Source organism: Camponotus vicinus, unplaced genomic scaffold (genome assembly GCF_025532165.1).
Source record: "Camponotus vicinus isolate PSW18456_S1 unplaced genomic scaffold, iyCamVici1.0 SCAF_8, whole genome shotgun sequence".
In the NCBI taxonomy this organism is placed as follows: domain Eukaryota; kingdom Metazoa; phylum Arthropoda; class Insecta; order Hymenoptera; family Formicidae; genus Camponotus; species Camponotus vicinus.
The window spans coordinates 4,200,323-4,214,444 of NW_028141980.1; the positions used below are offsets into that span (position 1 = coordinate 4,200,323).

Here is a 14,122-nt window from a genome sequence, read left to right on the forward strand (position 1 = left end):
ATATTTTTATATTTTATACATTTTATATATTTTTATATTTTAATAAATTTTATATTTTTTATACACATATTTTATATATTTTAATAAATATTTACAATACATCATTTTTATGTATCCAAGAGTTGTATGATTTATCCATTCCCAACCATTTCACGTATACGTCATCACCCTTTTCCCGCAAAATTTTTTCCACGAGATATACGTCGGGATTAGCGACGCGTTGTAACTCGTATTCGTAGAATCCTCCAGCTATGGGATTTCCACGCGAATCTTCGAGTATGAATGTCGCGGGATTAGTTTTCTGCACCTCGACAATCTTAAAAACTTCGGTCGTCCAATTAGGTGTGAAACCTTTTTCAAATATGGTCTTGTATTTGCTCACGCGTACCGAATCGCCTACTTTAAATTTTGCCGGAGATGCAATTTTTACGTTGCTATACACCGTATTTAAAAGTTTTTCGGCGATCGCTGGAGTGACGTCGGCAGGTCTCATACCGATGGTGCGATGTTTTCGCGTATTGTACTCTGCAACGAGTCGAGATAGCTCGTCGAGCCATTTGTAATTTCCGTTGAGCGTAAACATTTTCCACATATTGTTTTTCAAAGTACGGTTGAATCGTTCCACGACCGAGGCATTCATAACGGAATATGTTGAGTAATGATTAATGTTGTGTTTCTTCATGCGTTTCTGCACACTCGTGTTGTAAAATTCTTTTCCTCTGTCGGTTTGAAAATTTTTCGGACACCTTTTATCATCTCTAATAATCTTTGCGATCGTTTCGGACATTTCGTTTCCGCTCTTACTCTTGAGCGGTACGGCCAACGCGTACTTGCTCAACACATCGATAACTGTGAGTATGTATTTATGACCCTTGTTGAGTCGCGAGTATGAACGCATGTCGACCACGTCCGCCTGCCACAGATCGTCGTATCCGCGTACAATGACGCGTCTTCGTGGAAAATTTCTTCTCGCCGGAGCATGTAATTCCTCGACTGGTTGTCGCTTTTCGGAGGTGTTTTTCTTCTTTCGCACGTTTGATCGAGGCATAATTAATATTGCGATATTAGTATGTCTCGTTTACTGTGCCAAGTCAGATGTTGCATATCTCAGCACATTCTTTATCTCGTCCATCATTATTCGTAGCGCCTGCACGTTTGTTTCGAGCGCAATAATTTTTTGCTCAATTTCTCCCTGTCGATCTCTTAAAAGTTTATCCACGTATCGTTTGTTGACGGCGTCAGAATCAGCTTCCGGTTGCGCTACGCGTTGAATCTTGTGCGACCTTGCGTCAAAGCCGGTAGTAGTCTGGCAGAGAGCGTTATCGCGAACGTAATTTCTCAATAATCCATTCCATTGATAGTACAAATTATTCGACGTTCCGAGCGATAATCCAAATTTATTAATCGACATTTCGGTACCGAGAACTTTGACCGAATGACACGTATCGTCGACGCATAGTTTAATTTATAATAATGCCGGCCTCGCGAAGTTCTTCGATAATTGACAAGATTTCATTGTCGTGAGCATTGTTGTCGGCTCGACGCGAGGCGTCCAGCAATCGCAAACGATCTACCAATTCGTTGGGATCGTTCCAATGCACGTAATCGATCATGTTGTCGCTTAGCGTCATGGTGCGCGGCACGTCTATACCTCTTCCCACCTTTCTATCGGGGAATAATGGCGCAATTTTATATTTGTACTTGTATCCTTTGTTACTTTTAATAGGATTATTAACTTTGGTGTCACGTTTATGCGCATTTGTTGCTTTTAATATACTTTGATATTGAGTTTTCACCGAGCGTACCGCCAGGATATAAGATATCGGAAACACCGGCACAGATCATTTATCTGCCGATCATCGTTCGGAGCATTACGGATTTAACGATACGCATTGTGGATCAAAGAGGTTGATTGCTCGATTTTCGAGGAGAGGAAATTATCGTAAGATTGCATATACGACGGCGACAAACATAGTATGCTCGTGCTGAACGAAACGGAGCACGCGAGAGACAATACTTTTACGAGGGACAATACTACTGCGGTATCGGGTGACAATAATAACATAGCCGTTAAAAAGAAGCTAAGCGCGTTGAATCGTGAATTTTTAAAATCATTGGGATTCATCGTACGAAAAGAATGATTGATATTTTGAATATCGGAGGTGAACCAGTCTTTGACGATCGCATCGTCAAGATTGAGACTCACACGTACAATCCGTACGCCAATACGACGCTTGGATACAGCGATGAGATACGAATACCTATACAACATCAGGATTTATACACGTTACCGTGCGAAAGCTTTCTTTACATCGAGGGAAGGTTTAATGTGCGTAAAGCGAATGACGAAATGAAGGTTGTATTGGGAAACAATTGCGCCGCATTCATGTTTGATGAGCTTCGATACGAACTCGATGGAGTAGAGATTGATCGCAACAGAAATGTTGGAATAACTTTGACGCTCAAAAATTATGTCTCTCTAACGCACCAGAAAAGTATAAACTTGAAGAACGCTGCGTGGGATTTGACGTACAACGGTGACAAAAATTATTTCAACTATTGCGTACCGCTTAACATGTTGCTGGGATTTTGCGAAGATTATAAACGCGTTGTAATTAACGCTCGTCACGAATTGATTTTGATACGTTCGCGCAACGATAATAATTGTCTATTCGGACATCCATCGTCGGAAGCTAAGATTGAATTACTCAAGATACAGTGGCGTATGCCTCATGTAATATTGAATGAGATTAATAAATTGTCGATGTTGCGAATGTTGGAAAGCGGACGATACTTGAACATGAGTTTCCGATCTTGGGATCTATACGAATTTCCTTTGCTACATAGCACGACTAAACATTCGTGGACCGTGAAAGCTGCCTCCCAGCTAGAGAAACCACGATACGTGATTTTTGCACTGCAAACTGGTAAAAAGAATTCAGTGTCACAAGATGTTACATTATTCGACGACTGCAAATTGACCAACGTTAAACTCTATTTAAACTCGGAATTTTATCCCTACGATTATTTAAATTTAGATTTTGAAAAAAATAGATTCGCCGTCCTATTCGACATGTACTCTCGTTTTCGCAAATCTTTTTACGGATGCGATGATGACGCAACGCTATTAACCATTTCAAAGTTTCTACATTGCGGTCCTCTCGCGGTCATTGATTGCTCGCGACAAAACGAGTCTGTCAAAACTGCTACCGTGGACGTGAGAATAGAGTTTGAATGCAGGGAAAATATACCGGCGAATACTACCGCCTATTGTCTCATCTTGCACGATCGGGTTGTCGAATATAATCCATTGACCAATGTAGTCCGCAAAATTACATAAGTCAACAAATATCCCCTCCATTGCATATGAAAAAATATAAAAGATTGAGATGTTTGACGATCGACATCAGTCTGCGATCGGATCTTGTCATCATGGCTGTGCCAACGTTTGTGGATCTACAAGGATTTATCGTTGGGAAAAATTTTGTCGTGAAGGAAGCTGCTGTTCTGAGAAAGGGATCCATACTTTCTCATTACATTTTTACATATCCCGAACCATGGCACATGCTCACAAAATCTGAGAGATGTCAGGTTTTATGGTTGATGAAAAATCACCATGGATTATCGTGGAATGATGGACACGTTTCATATTGGAAGTAGAAACGTTTAATTACGACGGCGGTGATGGGTGCAACGGGGGAGGATGATGATGCGTCACCTCTCGTGTACGTTAAAGGGCATGAAAAACGGCAATGGCTAGCCGATATACTGGACAATGATGCGAGAAACGATGTGATTATCGAAACTTTGGATGCAGACTATGAGGATGTAGCTTCTTTAAATAAGTTAGATGTTAAGAATACTGTGTGTTGTGAAAATCATGTAAAAAATTGCGCTTTACAAAATGTATTTAAGATTTATAATTGGTGGTTGAAACATCATGATAATGATTCATCGAATCCATATTTATAATAAATTGATGATGCAATATACTTTTATCGTCTTTCTTATTCTCTCCATTCTTTCCTCATCTCTATCTATGTACGTGCGCAGTATCGTGTTTCCGTACGTGACACAGCTGCCACAGATATTATATTTCGATACATGGTGATACATTGTAATACATTTAAATATTTGTTTGATATTTGAATATAGTTTTACGTTTGATAGCCGTTGATTTCCGTTCAATAGCCGTTCGATGACCGTTCAACGGGCGTTCGTTTCCGTTCAATTGCCATTCGATGACCGTTCATTTCCGTTCGATGACCGTTCGTTTTCGTTCGACGGGTGTTTGATAGCCGTTCGTTTCCGTTCGACGATCATTCGTTTCCGTTCGATGACCGTTCAATTACCGTTCGATAGCCGTTCGACAGTCGTTCGTTTCCGTTCATTTCCGTTCGATGACCGTTCATTTCCGTTCGACGAGCGTTCGTTTCCGTTCGACGGTCATTCATTTCCGTTCGATGACCGTTCAATTACCGTTCGATAGCCATTCATTTCCGTTCGATAGCCGTTCAATTACCGTTCAATGACCGTTCGATGGTCGTTCGTTTCCGTTCGATGACCGTTCGACGGTCGATCAGGGTCGATCAGGGTTGATGCATTATATTATAATGTTATATTATATCATGCTAATTTGCATGGGAACATGCATACTTTTGTCTTACGACGCGTTTTTGGTAAAGCGATAATGATATGTCCCTATTCTAAAGTTTCGTACCAAGACGACTGTCTCCTCACAAAGTCGCGATATGATAATATTAATATTATATTATATACCACGCTGAGTTGCATGGGAACATGCATACTTTCGTCTTACGACGCGTTTTTGATATGGTGATAATGCCACATCTCTACTATAAAATCTCGTACCGAGACCTCGTTGCTTCGTCATAAAATTCTGAACAGTGCGCGAGTAAAGTGTTGAAGAAGTATTAGGTATATTAAGTAAGAGAAGTTAAATTAAAAAAAAATGGACGGCAATTGCGTATACAAGGACTGGAAGACAAAATTGTTAGATCTATTTTGTATCGTGGTGTTAAACATGACGTTCCTGTGGAACGTAAGTATCATTTTCATGATAAATTGTTAAAAATTTGTGAAAAAAAAATTGTGTATTTATATTAATTATACTTTTATGTAGTTCCAGGATGAAGTCCGGATACCGGGGATCGTCAACATAGAGCACCGCCAATGGGTGCGGGCGGTGCGCCGGCAGGAGCGGGAGGACTTCTCGTATATGTGGGGCGACACCCCGGAAAGTCACCATCACCAGGTCGAAGATATTTTCGACCTGCGGTGGCTCTTCGGGGAAGAGCCTATGATAACATAGAAGAAGAAGAAAATTGGAATATTAAAAAAGAAGAGGAGGAGCAGGAGGAAGATAAAGAACAGGAGAATGAGGAATGGATTGACAGATGTAAGTGTTTTTTCTTTTTATAAATCTTACTGTGATTACGCTTGTATTAATCCAATATCTTTTTTCTGTTCCAGAAGCGGCCTCCCTTTAGCCCGGCGCATCGCCCCCTCCCTATATATATATATATATATATATTTTTTTTTATATTTTATATTATTATTATATTTTTATTATATTATTATTATATTATTATTATTAAATATTATTTTATTAGACACACACACACACACATAAATGTATTTACACACACATTTAAATAAATTTTATATTTTAATTGTGAAAAGAATGTGATTATTTACGCGCCTCTCCTTGCGTTCCCATCCCTTGCGCTATCTCTCTCTCACGCGTTAGTTGTAAGTCTCGCGATATCTTCGTTGCGTTCTCTCTCGCGCGTTAGTTATAAGTATAGCGATATCGTTCTCTCTCGCACGCGTTGTTCTCGCGCTATTATCGTTCTCTCTTTCATACGCGCTTAGAATAAATAATCTCTCTCGCGCTATGACACAAAAATGTATAACAGATTTTTAATAAATTTTATATTTAGTATTGAAAAAAAAATGTATTTATTTACGCGCCTCTCTTTGCGCTCCCATCCATTGCGTCTCTCTCTCTCTTGCGCTAGTTGTAAGTATAGCGATATCGTTCTGTCTCGCACGCGTTGTCTCGCGCTATTATCGTTCTAAGTCTCGCGATATTATAGTTCTCTTTCGTATGCGTTTTCTTCGCGCTATTGTTCTCTCTCGCACACGTTGCTCTTGCAATATCGTTCTCTTTCGTACACGTTGTCTCGCGATATTATCGTTCTCTTTCTTTCATATGCCCGTCGCTATCACTCACTCACTCACTTACCTTCGCGTCGTCCTTCTCCCATCTATGCGTCATCTTACAATGCGTCGTCCTTGTCCCACGTTGACGTCATCCTTGTCGTACGTTGATGGCATCCTTGTGGCACTGTCCTCTTCACACACGTAGCGCTATACTTTTCCCACACGTAGCGCTATCCTTCTCACACCACCGTCTTCTTTCCGCGGATCCCCCTTCCCCGCGCGGATCCTCTCGTTCATCGGTCGCGCCGTGGATCCCCCTTCCCCGCGCGGAACCCCTCGTCCATCGCTCGCGCCGCGGATCCCCCCCTACCCGCGCGGACCCCCTCGTACATCACTCGCGCCACGGATCCTTCTTCCCCGCGCGGACCCCCTCGTCCATCGCTCGCGCCGCGGATCCCCCCCTACCCGCGCGAACCCCCTCGTCTATCGCTCGCGCCGCGGATCCCCCTTCGCCGCGCGGACCCTCTCGTCCATCGCTCGCGCCGCGGATTCCCCCCTACCCGTGCGGACCCCCTCGTCCATCGCTCGCGCCGTGGATCTCCCTTCTCCGCGCGTGACGTCACTCCACCCCCGCGCGTGACGTCACTCCCCCGCATGACGTCACTCCCCCCGCGCGTGACGTCACTCCCCCGCGCTGCGGTTTCCCCCTCGCACCTCACCCCCCCTCGGAGGACCTGCGTTAGAACCGGCCCTGTCTTACTACTGATGTGTAATAAATTTAAAACATTCACAGTTATGTTTAATTTCAGAGTTTACGAGAGTATATGAATGGTCGACGAGAGGATAAACAGATATGTGAATCCAAACCTGCGTAAAATTATAAATTGAGCGTATTGCTCAATATAAAGGTGAGCCATGGATAATATTGTAAGTATCTTTCAATTTGTAATATATCAAAAAGTATCTTAAAATAAATTATTAAATAATTTAAAAATAATAAAATGTATTTCTGTTTTAGTGGCGGCATCCCTCAGTCCGGCGCATCGCCCCTTCCCCCTATATTAAATTTTAATTATTTTTATATTTTTATTATTATTACTTTTATATTTTATATTATTATTATTATTATATTACTATTATTATTCTTAATTTTAAGTACACATACACACATACACACATACACAAATTGTATAGTACACACACACATTTAAATAAATTATATATTTGTAATTTTAAAAAAGAATGTGATTATTTACGCGCCTCTCCTTGCGTTCCCATCCCTTGCGCTATCTCTCTCTCGCGCGTTAGTTCTAAGTCTCGCGATATCTTCGTTGCGTTCTTTCGCGCGTTAGTTATAAGTATAGCAATATCGTTCTCTCTCACACGCGTTACTCATGAGTCTCACTATCTTCGGCATGCGTCATTCTTTCGCGCTATCTCTTTCTATCGCGCTTAGAATAAGTAATCTCTCTCGCGCTATGACACAAAAATGTATAACAGATTTTTAATAAATTTTATATTTAGTATTGAAAAAAAAAATGTATTTATTTACGCGACTCTTCTTGCGCTCCCATCCCTTGCGCTATCTCTCTCGCGCTAGTTATAAAAATTTATCGTTGTCTCTCGCACGCGTTGTTCTCGCGATATTGTTCTCTCTTTCGTACGCGCTATCGTTCTCTCTCTCACTCGCGTTGTTCTTGCAATATCGTTCTCTCTCGCACGCGTTGTTCTCGCGCTATTGTCGTTTTCTCTCTTTCATATGCTCGTCGCTCACTTACCTTTGCGTCGTCCTTCTCACGCCATCTTACATTGCGCCATCCTTGTCGCACGTTGATGTCATCCTTGTCGCACTGTCCTCTTCACACACTTACTTAGCGCTATCCTTTTCCCACATGTAGCGCTGTCCTTTTCCCACACGTAGCGCTATCCTTCTCACACCACCGTCTTCTTTCCGCGGATCCCCCTTCTCCTCGCAGACCCCCTCGTTCATCGCTCGCGCCGCGGATCCCCCCTTCCCGCGCGTGACGTCACCCCCCCGCACCGCAGTTCCTCCTTCCCCGCGCGTGACGTCACCCCCCCCGCACCGCAGTTCCTCCTTCCCCACGCGTGACGTCACTCGCCCCGCACCGCGGTTCCCTCTTCCCCGCGCGTGACGTCACTCCCCCGCACCGTGGTTCCCCCTTCCCCGCGCGTGACGTCACTCCCCCCGCACCGCAGTTCCTCCTTTCCCGCGCGTGACGTCACTCCCCCCCCGCACCGCAGTTCCCCCTTCACCGCGCGTGACGTCACTCGCCCCGCACCGCGGTTCCCTCTTCCCCGCGCGTGACGTCACTCTCACCGCACCGCGGTTCCCCTCGCGCCTCACCCCCCCTGAAAGGACCTGGGTTAGAACCGGCCCTGTCTTACTACTAATATTATTTCTCATTACATTTACAATTATTTTTACATTTTTTAAAAGATACATTTATATATCATTAATTTAACGATACAACTTTAGTGCAAGCGTATTTCAAATGTCAGTTTGCGCTCGGTGAACAGCTTTTCTTATTGGTGCCGCCATTATCTGGGCATAAGTTATGTGCACCAATCACGCCGAATCCTCGAATGGCCAGTCTCTAGTACAGGGTCTCTAATCTTTCCGAGCTGTCTATCACGATTGTCAAGTGTGACAGAGAAAGTAAGACCATGAGTGGAGAGCGAGCGAGATGACCTATCATCAAAGAGTTCCGACGTCTCTTACAATCAGTTTCTTCGCTTCCTCTATCCATTCGCAATTCACGAAAATATAAACATCTTATAAAATAAAAATTGAAACTTATTTTTAATTTCATCGGTTTGAAAGTAATTTTAATGAATTAAAGAGATTTTTGCGATTAAAATGATATCAAACACGACGTAAATCGGATAATTTTTAATTAGTTTGATAATTATATTTTTTAATGGAACCATCCTAATTTTTTAATATAAATCGATTCCTCGCAATATTCCGTGTAAAAAGTTATAAAGATAGGATAGTCAAAAATTGAATGGTTAACGAGATATTTGATTCTTTAAGTTGACATAATTTTATATAACTTATAATATATCTGATAAAATGTTCATTTTTCGATTATTTTACTTTAATAATTTTATACATAGAATAATAAGAGGAATCAGTTAATGTAAAAAAAACATATGATTGTTCTTAATAAAAAATATGTCGCTGCTCATTGCAAATTTATATATAAGAAAAAAAAAAAAATATATATATATATATATATATATATATATATATATATATATATATATATATATATAGAGAGAGAGAGAGAGAGAGAGAGAGAGAGAGAGAGAGAGAGGATATCAAATTCGTCATTTCTCATTTATATTAAAATTTATTTGATATACGTAAGCACCTTGCTATACAGCACTGGTGCTACCGACATTTTGTGCACATAGCACGGAATAGAACCAGAAATTGTGCACCTTATATGTTACCCTCTGAGAACATTCGTGCACCTTGGCTTCGCAGTTTAGGTGCACGTTTTTAAGGTCCACAGAGGGCGCATCGCTTTCAGGGATCACCTAAAAGCGGGCCATGGCCCGTATTCATAGTCGAGTCTCAAGTTAACATTTAAGATGATCTTGACCAAGTCTGTCTTATTCAGTCGAGATCGTCTTAAGATTGATAGATTTCATAGTTGTGAAATAAGATAATCTTCACGAAGAAATTTTCGCTCAAGTAAATCTTATTTGATTTGAGATCTACTTGATGAAGACATACTTAAGAGCATACTTAAATCTCGACTCGGTTATTTCCGTAATATTTCTGCTAGTTCCTTCCAGTTCCTCCAATAGGAACATTGCATTCAAGGCGCAGTATGATTACCCATCTTCTGTTATAACTAACCATAGCCTTGTTTCGTAATTTTTAATAAATTAATAATAATATTCTTAATCTATTATTAATTCTTAATATAATTCCTATAGTATAAAGAAGAAGAATTCAAGGTAAATTTATTTGTGATAATTATTTATTTAAGATTTTTTAAATTAAAATATAATTTTGTTTCTAGAAATAATGTCGTGTAAAGAAAAAGCTAATAAGAACAAACATTACACATCGATGGAAAAAAATGTATTTCTACAGATACTTGACAAATATAAACATGTAATTGAATTGAAAAAAAATGATGGCACTACTTTAAAAGATAAAGATGTTGCATGGAGCGAAATATGCAATGAATATAATCAGTCAGCATTAATTTGCTGCGAGGTGAGTATAGCTAAAGAGAAAAGTGGTGATACAAATGATAAATTAACCTCTCCTTAAGCTGATGATACTTAACATATAAGCTCGAGTTTATTTAATTTTAATAACTGTAATCTTGTATAAACAAGATGAAAAATTATTGATTTATGCGTGTAATATATAATGTAGATATGCAGCCACTATGCGAGTGATGTGCATCTATATAATATATTATATACATAAATTAATAGCTTTTCATTCATAGTTTTTGATTTTATTTATATAATTATATACAGGGTGAGCCATTTTAATTAACGCACGCAATTATTTCGGAAACAAAGCATTTTAGAGAAAAATGTTTCAGACAAAAGTTTTATGGTTTCGAGGGGGCCATAAGATGGTATCATTGGTTTGACCTTGAAGAGTTATTTGAAGGTCACATGAAGGTCACCTTCAATTTCTTAAATGGAACCTACTATTTGTCATTGTATATTCTTGTAGCTTATCTCGAGAGCTTTCCAAAACACTATAATTAAGTACCTTTTCGTTAAGTACTTTTTGAGTTATGAGGCTTGAAATAATTTCTTAATTTTACATAAACTGTAAAATATCTTGTAAAATATTCATTTTTCGATTATCTTACCTTAATACTTTTACGTACAAAATAATGAGAGGAATCAACTGGTGTAAAGAAAATACATAGTTGTTTTGAAGAAAAAATATATAATTTGCAATTAACAATTCCATATTTTTTCTTAAAAACAACTATGTGTTTTCTTTACACCAATTGATTCCTCTCATTATTTTGTACATAAAAGTATTAAGATAAGATAATCGAAAAATGAATATTTTACAAGATATTTTACGGTTTATGTAAAATTAAGAAATTATTTCAAGCCTCATAACTCAAAAAGTACTTAACGAAAAGGTACTTAATTATAGTGTTTTGGAAAGCTCTCGAGATAAGCTACAAGAATATGCAATGACAAATAGTAGGTTCCATTTAAGAAATTGAAGGTGACCTTCATGTGACCTTCAAATAACTCTTCAAGGTCAAACCAATGATACCATCTTATGGCCCCCTCGAAACTATAAAACTTTTGTCTGAAACATTTTTCTTTAAAATGCTTTGTTTCCGAAATAATTGCGTGCGTTAATTAAAATGGCTCACCCTGTATATTTATATATTCTAAATCAGGGTGCTACTTAATCTTCTTTTATGTTGGCTATTTCTTTTGATATTTCTAGTTTAATATCCTATAAAAAATGCATTTTATAATCCTATGTTTAATATCCCATAAAAAATGTATTTGATATAATCATTTTGGTAATACAGAGAACTGTTCAGCAATTAAAAAAATTGTGGACAAATTTAAAACAATGTCAAAGAGAAGCATTAACAAAAGAGAGACAATCGATCATGGCAACTGGTGGAGGACCACAAGAGGCAACGGTAGATATCGATCCTGACATTGCTATTATAGCACCTAATTTGATGAAGACCGCACCGGTATTATTCACATCCAATATGACAGACAAAGAAATTAATGGTATATATGTATATGTATATAACTAAATTAACTGTTAAATAAAGAACTGTTTAATAGAACACACACACACAGACACACACGTTAGCTATTACAATGCAGTAGCACATATATATATTAGATATAGATAGATTTCATATATTAGATATAAATTTAATTTTATTATTTTATGCATTTCAGATAAACGTGATTATGTATTTGAAATATCGCCTGATGAAAGTGCAGAAATATTTTCGAATCTTGAAAATACACATTCGATATGCATAGAGGATGATAGTACTACTGCTTCGCAAAGTATTTATTATCTTTATTATAATTTTTCTATATAATATTATCAAATACAATTGTAATACTATTTTCTTATGTTTTGCAAACATATTTATTATTGTAGACGGCTGTAACAAAAAACTGATGACTTCACACAATACAGATACGCCACAAGTACAATCAAACAATGACGACAAAAAACTAAATATTTTCAAACGAAAAAGAAAAGATTTGGTGGAAATATCTAATATAGAAGAGGAATTACGAATTCAAAGGATAAAGCAATTAATGACACAAGAAGAACAATTGATAAATATTAAATTAAACCACGAAAAAAATATAGCAATTATGAAAGAAACGCATTTAAAAGTATGTAACTTAATGCAATTAAAACATTTAGAAGAAGTACAAAAACTAGAGATAAAAATAAATGAATCAAAACTCAGAGCTATCAATTCAGAATATCAATTCACAGATAAAGAAAATATAGACTCACCTGTAAAGAAATAGATGGTAGTGCTATAAAAATGCCACATATTAATGTTAATAATATCCTGTTAATGTTAGTAATATTCTGCATCCCTGGCGAAAATAAGAAACTTTATAAAGCGTTAACAACCGTTGAGTGAGGGTTTTCTGAGAGTTTATATGCTTTTCAAACTTTGTAAGAGCACTTACATAACGCTGTTGGGTTTTGAATGCTTATCAAACGCTGCAGTGTTGCAATTTTTGTTCTACAAACTCTTTATATAATGTTACATGAAAGTTTTGCAATGCTGAGGTAACATTTTTCAGAGTACGTTCAGTAAACGTTGATACATCTTCGTGTACAGAGTTTACTCAGACTTTTCAAACGTTTACGTTTACGCTATAACGTACAAACGTCTTTTAAACGCTGCAGTGTTGCAATTTTTGTTCTACAAACTCTTTACTAATCGTTTTTAAACTCTCGACGAACTTCCACAAACGTTCATGTAAACGCCAAACAAACGTCTCATTTTTGCCAGGGATAATAATGTATAACTTCTATGTACATTTCATTTGTGATTTATATGTTATTATTATATTTTAAGTTTTTTTGTTCTAAATATATTTAATTTTGTTAAATGATACATATATATATATATATATATATATATATATATATATATATATAATTTATATGTATATATGAAAGAGAGAGAAAGAGACAATTTAATTTTATGTATTCTAAATCACATATGGAAAAAGTTTATAATATAATAGATATAAAATAAATGTTTCAAATGATAAAATAAATTGCATTTATTCTTCTTTAATTTCACATTTAACACATAACAATAGCACATTTAGTTAACCTCTTTAGTATATAAAAAGCTACTACAAATCAATTTTGTTGAGGGCTATAAATAAATATATTTTGTATCATCAATTATTGTATATTTAAACATAAAAAACAAAATTATCGAAACAATTGTTCAATAATGGCATTTCGTACAAGGAATCCATCTCCAGCTTGGTAATGAGGTGGAGGTACCGGAACTTCGTCATCTTCATTTTCTGCTTCTCCTGCTGCTTCTTCTTCTTCTATTTCCATATTATCATTGAATGTTAACGCAAGATTATGAAGAACAGCGCATGCTGTAACAATTGTTGTTGATGTTATTAATTTTGTTTGAAGGCCTTTTGATAAACAAGGAAATCTACGTTTCCAAATTCCGAAAGTCCTTTCGACAATTCTTCGTGTTCTCCCATGAATCATGTTATAACTGTAATAAAAATATAATTAAAAATATAATTACATATATTTGCACTAGTATTATAATTGCTAGAATTAAAAATTTAAATTATATATGTATCAAACCTTATTTCTTCATCTCTGATGGGATTACCAATTGGTGTCAATAAAAAT

At 37.5% G+C, this 14,122-nt stretch overlaps 2 protein-coding genes across 4 annotated transcripts; both read left to right on the forward strand.

The window, feature by feature from the left end:
• Positions 1-1,531: 1,531 nt before the first annotated feature.
• LOC145975767 (uncharacterized) lies at positions 1,532-7,418 on the forward strand. 3 transcript variants are annotated; one of them, XM_083106463.1, is made up of 3 exons: positions 1,532-5,419; positions 5,494-7,113; positions 7,205-7,418. In XM_083106463.1, exon 1 carries the CDS (start codon positions 2,138-2,140, stop codon positions 3,338-3,340), a length of 1,203 nt encoding a protein of 400 aa, XP_082962589.1. In that variant the 5' UTR covers positions 1,532-2,137; the 3' UTR covers positions 3,341-5,419; positions 5,494-7,113; positions 7,205-7,418. The 3 variants fall into 3 exon arrangements, with proteins under 3 accessions (XP_082962589.1, XP_082962590.1, XP_082962588.1); XM_083106464.1 differs by having other exon boundaries at positions 5,494-7,094; XM_083106462.1 differs by having other exon boundaries at positions 5,494-7,418.
• A 2,076-nt stretch (positions 7,419-9,494) lies between these two features.
• LOC145975497 (uncharacterized) lies at positions 9,495-13,327 on the forward strand. The gene is made up of 5 exons (XM_083106006.1): positions 9,495-10,176; positions 10,242-10,441; positions 11,754-11,967; positions 12,145-12,258; positions 12,356-13,327. The coding sequence occupies exons 2-5, from the start codon at positions 10,247-10,249 to the stop codon at positions 12,739-12,741; spliced, it is 909 nt and encodes a 302-aa protein (XP_082962132.1). The 5' UTR covers positions 9,495-10,176; positions 10,242-10,246; the 3' UTR covers positions 12,742-13,327.
• The last annotated feature ends 795 nt before the right edge of the window (positions 13,328-14,122 follow it).